Source organism: Triticum urartu, chromosome 3A, assembly GCF_056163025.1.
Source record: "Triticum urartu cultivar PI428250 chromosome 3A, HENAU_Tu73, whole genome shotgun sequence".
Classification (NCBI taxonomy): domain Eukaryota; kingdom Viridiplantae; phylum Streptophyta; class Magnoliopsida; order Poales; family Poaceae; genus Triticum; species Triticum urartu.
This window is the reverse complement of record NC_141875.1, coordinates 240734838-240740851: the sequence shown is the minus strand read 5'-3', so window position 1 is coordinate 240740851 and position 6014 is coordinate 240734838. Positions and strand designations below refer to the sequence as shown.

Here is a 6014-nt window from a genome sequence, read left to right as displayed (position 1 = left end):
TTCCTTCGCGCCCTTAGCGGCACTTCGTCGTCATCATCAGGGAGGTCAATGACATGAGGAGGAGCTACAAGAAAAATCCAATCGACCGGAATTATAAGAAATCGTTAGTCGACTAAAAGCAGAGCATCAGTAATCGTACCGGGGTTGGAGGTAACAACGTCTTCCATCTCTTGATCATCGTCCTTGGCGGAGATCTCCGAGGTGGCAGCACTGCAAATTTCGAAAGTTAGTTAGCTTATTCAATGAGTCGACCAAGAGTCTGTCACGTTCAACAAAGGAAAACAAATTCTAGTATTACCCAGAAATGGTGGGGACAGTCATCTTCATCTTGGGTAGAGCCTTGGGCGCCTTGGACGGCGTCGCGCGCGGGTGCTTGGGAGCTTTTTCTGTCGGCACTGGAGATGAGGTCCGAGGGCGCTTCGACGACTGCCCAACAGGGACAGTCGCCTTACCACGTTCCCGCGCAGGGTCGTGTGTAAGCTTGGATCGCCGTTCCGAGCGGGGAGGTTCGACTTCTTCCTCCTCCTCTTCATTGGAGTCGTCGTCGTCATCCCCCTCTCCTTTGCTGTCAGATTCCCACTCTTCTCTCTCGTCTCCACTTTCGCCTCCGCTCGCCTCTCCTTCCTCGGCCTGCTCCTGTGCGCCATTGGGTGTCGAGTACATCTCAGTAATGGCCGAGAGGACAGCAAACAAGACAAAAGTCAATCGAATGATCCAAAGAGAACAAATAAAGAAAGCAAGATCTCAGTCGGAAACGCAAGGTCAGACCTTGTCCACTTCGTATGTTTGGTCGAGTGGAGGAATCCTCCTGGCTCCTCGGGGGTTGTCCTTGTTCCCTGTGATGCTCGACAGCCACCCTTCCAACATCTCGTCAGTGACCTCCTCTGGGTGAATCCGAGTGGTGTCTTCGAGACCCGAGTACAGCCACATCGGGTGGTCACGAGCCTGAAGCGGTTGGATGCGCCTCCGAAGGAAGACTTCCAACAAGTCCATGCCAGTCACACCCTCACAGACAAGCTGAACCACTCGACTGACCAGCACCTTGACTTGCACCTTTTCCTCTGGCGTCACTTTCAGAGAGGCAGGTTTTTGCGCTCGATTCAGAGAAAAAGGGGGAAGCCCAGTCGACTGTCCTGGGTCACCTGGTCTTTATAGTAAAACCAAGTCGACTGCCACCCGCGGACTGACTCGGGAAAAGTGATAGACAGAAAGGAACTTTTTCCCCTCATCTGGATCGCCAGGCCCCCGCACAGCTGGATCACCTGCGTCCGTTCGTCACTCAACTTGGCCTTCTTGACCGACTGAGAGCGGAAAGTGAAGATGTGCTTGAAGAGTCCCCAGTGGGGGCGGCAACCCAAGAAGTTTTCACACAAGGAAACGAAAGCAGCAAGATACACAATAGAATTGGGAGTAAAGTGATGGAGCTGCGCTCCGAAGAAGATCAAGAAGCTCCGGAAAAAAGGATGAGGAGGCAGAGAGAATCCGTGATCGATATGGGTGGTGAGGAGGACGCACTCACCATCAAGAGGCTGGGGTTCGACTTCTTTCCCCGGGAGACGCGCAGATTCGTGGGGAATGAATCCCCCCTCGACCAGATCATCGAGATCATCCTGCCGAATCACCGACGGCATCCAGTCGCCCTGGATCCAATCCTTGGGCAGAGCAGTCCTCGAGGAAGATCCGCCCCGAGCGGACTTCTTCCCCTTCCCCTGCACCGCCGCCTTCTTCGCGCGCTCCAGAGCCGACGTCTTCTCCTTCACCATCGTCGCCAGCAAAGCTCGAACAGACCTACGGCACCAAGGTGAGAGCGGAGGTGTCGGAGGATCTTGTGAAGGAAGGGGGAAAAGTGAAGGCGCACTGTTCGGGGGTCCCGAGCCGGCAGCTTATAAGAGGTCGCTTCCGAGTGGCTGACTGGTAGGCCCAGGCAATCCCGTCAAATCCCGCAACAAGCGCGCGTGCGGTACGTGGCGAAAAAGGTGGCGCTGGGATCGAGGAGCTTCCGTCCTATCCCATCCGATTACTGCGGCCGCCCCCGTCCCGCGCGCTTCCCGAAATTCAAATCCAGCAAAATCCGCGGGCCGCAGAACAACTCGTCAAACAGAAGATCCCTTTCACACCGTCACTCGGAACTTCACAAGTAAAGAAATTCACTTGACAAGAGGCCAAGAATGGATCAAGGCGACTGAAAGAAGTTGACGACGTCATCCGTGACAATTGATCCAAAACAAGACATTCATATAACATGAAGAACCAGTCGGAAAGGTCCCCAACTCCTTCCCCACTCGAACCTCGATCCATTCGGGGGCTAATGATGAAGCTATGTACCTAGGGTAGGGGCATGGACCTGTCCTAAGTACCCTACCCAAGGACATCCCTAGAAGAAGTCACCTTTCAATCGACTTGGAGGTATCCCACTCGACGGATTCAAGACACTCGACCACGAAGCAATCACTCGACCAAGATCCAACCACTCGACTGCCAGGAGATCTAAAGTCACCCTGCACGCAAACGGTCGGTCATTAAGTAGCTTTTATGGTCATCATAGCACTTTATTAGGGGCGTTACCAGTAACCCCCAGTCTTAATGTACTTTAAACCCTGCATTACCGAGGGTTGGAGGGGCCTGGCGAACTCTATATAAGCCACCCCCTCCTCAGTATCAAGGGTTCGCACCCCTGTTATTCATACACACATAATTCAGTCGACTGCCTCCGGGCACCGAGACGTAGGGCTGTTACTTCCTCCGAGAAGGGCCTGAACTCATAATCCTCGTGTGCTTACAACTCCTCCATAGCTAAGATCTAGCCTCTCCATACATACCCCCCTACATCACTATCAGAGTTAGAACCACGACAGTGAGCACTCATTAAAATATGACATGCTAAAAAGTTGATGTTGGACAAGGAAGACAACATAATGGGTTATGTTTTCTTATATCTGAATAGAAGTTATATTGTCATGGATCCTCTAGCATGTTGAACTTGCTTTTCTCTCTGATGCTAGCCAGATCCTTTGCACCAAGTAGAGATACTACTTGTGCTTCCAAACATCCCTTAAACACGTTTTTCCATGAGCGTCCACCATACCTACCTATGGATTGAGTAAGATCCTTCAAGTAAGTTGTCATCGGTGCAAGTAATAAAAATTGCTCTCTAAAATATGTATGATCTATTAGTGTGAAGTAAGTAAGCTTTATACGAACTTGTGATATGGAAGAAATAAAAGCGACCACCTGCATAATAAAATTCTTTATCACAAGCGGCAATATAAAGTGACGTTATTTTGCACTAAGATTTTGTGCATCCAACCATAAAAGCGCATGAAAACCTCTGCTTCCCTCTACGACAGGCCTATCTTTTACTTTTACCTTCTACCCTTATACAAGAGTCATGGTGATCTTCACCTTTCCTTTTTACACTTTTTGTTTTTGGCAAGCACTACGTGTTGGAGAAAGATCCATATATATATATATATCCACTCGGATGTAAGTTTTCATAAATTATTATTGTTGACATTACCCTTAAGGTAAAAGGTTGGGAGGCGAAACTATAAGCCCTTATATTTCTCTGTGTTCGATTGAAGCTTTGAACCCATAAGTATCGCGTGAGTGTTAGAAATTGTGAAAGACTAAATGATAGTAGAGTATGTGGACTTGCTGAAAAGGTCTTGTATTAACTCTTTGTGAAGTTTTGATAAATTGCAATTGCTTCGATGACTGAGATCATAGTTTGTTAGTCTAAAATAAAGTTTTTGATTCATACCTTACCTTGTAAATGAATTGTTACATTAGCATAAGAAATTATATGACAATATATGTTGTTGTTCTAAAGATGATCATGATGCCCTCATGTCCGTATTTTATTTTATCGACACCTCTATCTCTAAACATGTGGACATATTTATTGATTTTGGCTTTCTCTTGAGGACAAGCGATGTCTAAGCTTGGGGGAGTTGATACATCCATTTGCATCATGCTTTTATATTGATATTTATTGCATAATGGGATGTTATTACACATTATGGTACAATACTTATGCCTTTTCTCCCTTTTTTTACAAGGCTTACATGAAGAGGGAGAATGCCGGCAGCTGGAATTCTGGACTGGAAAAGGTGCAAATATGAAAGACCTATTCTGCACAACTCCAAAAGTCTTGAAACTTCACGGAGAATTATTTTGGAATATATATAATATATTGGGCGAAGAAAGCACCTGAGTGGACCCACCAGACAACCACAAGGGTGGGGGCGCGCCCTACCCCCTGGGCGCGCCCCCTGCCTTGCCGCCTACCTGGCAGGCCCTCGGTGCCCATCTTCTGCTATATGAAGGGTTTTGTAGGTGCAAAAAACCCTGGGTCCGTTGCCCAGACTGTGCACAGGCACGAGAAAAAGATCATAGCACCAAGGTCAGACTGAAGCACAAGGGATCAGTTCTTCGAAGGACCAATGTGCAGCTCAAGAGGATCAAGACTAACCACAGAAGCAAGATATCACTAGGAAAAAAACCTCCCTTGCTGGGCAGGCGAGCCTGGCGAGGATGGGGTTACCCTTAGAAGCAAGCTTCAAGAGCATCCAGGTAGGCCTGCCGGTGCTAGCGGGGATGAGCCACACCACCACTCCACCTTACAACCAACCAAGTCGTCAATCAGTGCGGTGTCAAGGTCTAAAGTGACTGAGTGGTTGTTATTCGCCACATGGCAGCCACTTCCTATAGAAAACACCTCCAAGTGACACCTGTCATGCGATGTGTCAAGCAAGCAGGCACGTAGCTGGCAAAATAGCCCGGCAGAGCCTGTCGGGCGAGCTGTGATGTGATGTCGAGCAGAGCATTTAATGTGCTCTGTCAGCCCGCAGAGTTAGGTATGATAGCACTGTTTGCTATCTAATCAGTGCATAATGACTAATTTGCCACTGTGGCGACCCCTTGATCTATAAAAGGAGGCCCATGGTGACCATAGAAGGGGTTGGTCAGTTGGGTGGCTAATCCACACCCTCACATACTCATGCGCGCGTAGCCGCTCTGGCCCCGAGGCAACCCTAGCAGGCAAGCGTGTTGCGCTCACCACCATTTTTTCACCATCAATCCATCAAAGCAGGAGTAGGGTTTTACGCCTCACGGCGGCCCGAACCTGGGTAACAGCTTCCCGTGTGATCTCTGCCTTGCTGTTCCACGCTCCTCCGCTCTTTGTGCAACGTGCCATCCCCCAACCAAACCAGAAAGGGACTCTTGGTCCCATAGGTGGCTGTGGTTTCACACGACATCTTTTGCGCGCCAGGTAGGGGGATCACTTGTGCGAACCCGAGGGTGTGAGAAGCGCGTCATATTCATTGCCATTTTCATCATCGACGGCTCCATCGACTATGGCGCCCAAGAAGAAGCCCGGTGCCGCAACTCACCCGTCCACTTCAAAGGCCTCGCCGCCCGCGGCCCCCGACGCCACGGGGAACGCGGGGGCGCACGAGGATGTGGGCACTGCAGGGGACGTGGTCAGCGCAGACGACGTTGTCACCACCTCCCCTGCAGCCGAAGCGGGAGCAGATGGCACTGGAAAAGAGCAGCATCCCAGCGGTCATGCTCCACGAGGTACAAATGAAGGGGTTATTCCGTCTGTACCTATTCTCCTCGCTGAAGGGCACATCCATAGTGGTGGCACCTGGACTGGGGCAATCGCCACCCTCCGACCACCCCCACCACGGGCACCACTACAAAAAAAAGACACATCCATGACATTTTGGGCCGAACGATTTTTTTTCTGTCATACATATGACACTTCTATGACGATAATTGTGACAAAACCCGGTATCATCATAGATGTGGTGGGCTCCTACTTCTATAACAAAAAATTATGATAGAAAATGGGCTTTTCGTCCTGGGCGGGCCGGAGACGCAGCTTCATGACATTCTTTGGGCCCATTTGATATTTGTAAGAATGTGTAGCCCATTTTTGAATTCTAATGGAATTTAGTACAGCCCATTTATAGTTTGTTAAAAGTACAGCCAATTTCAACCAACCGTTC

At 49.5% G+C, this 6014-nt stretch overlaps 1 protein-coding gene across 1 annotated transcript; it reads right to left on the bottom strand.

The window, feature by feature from the left end:
- Positions 1 to 294: 294 nt before the first annotated feature.
- On the bottom strand, positions 295 to 5197 carry LOC147979335 (uncharacterized). Its single transcript, XM_087515159.1, has 5 exons — positions 5126 to 5197; positions 4731 to 4836; positions 4472 to 4618; positions 770 to 1142; positions 295 to 676 (listed from the first exon to the last, which is right to left on the bottom strand). The coding sequence occupies exons 1-5, from the start codon at positions 5195 to 5197 to the stop codon at positions 295 to 297; spliced, it is 1080 nt and encodes a 359-aa protein (XP_087371285.1).
- Positions 5198 to 6014: the final 817 nt, after the last annotated feature.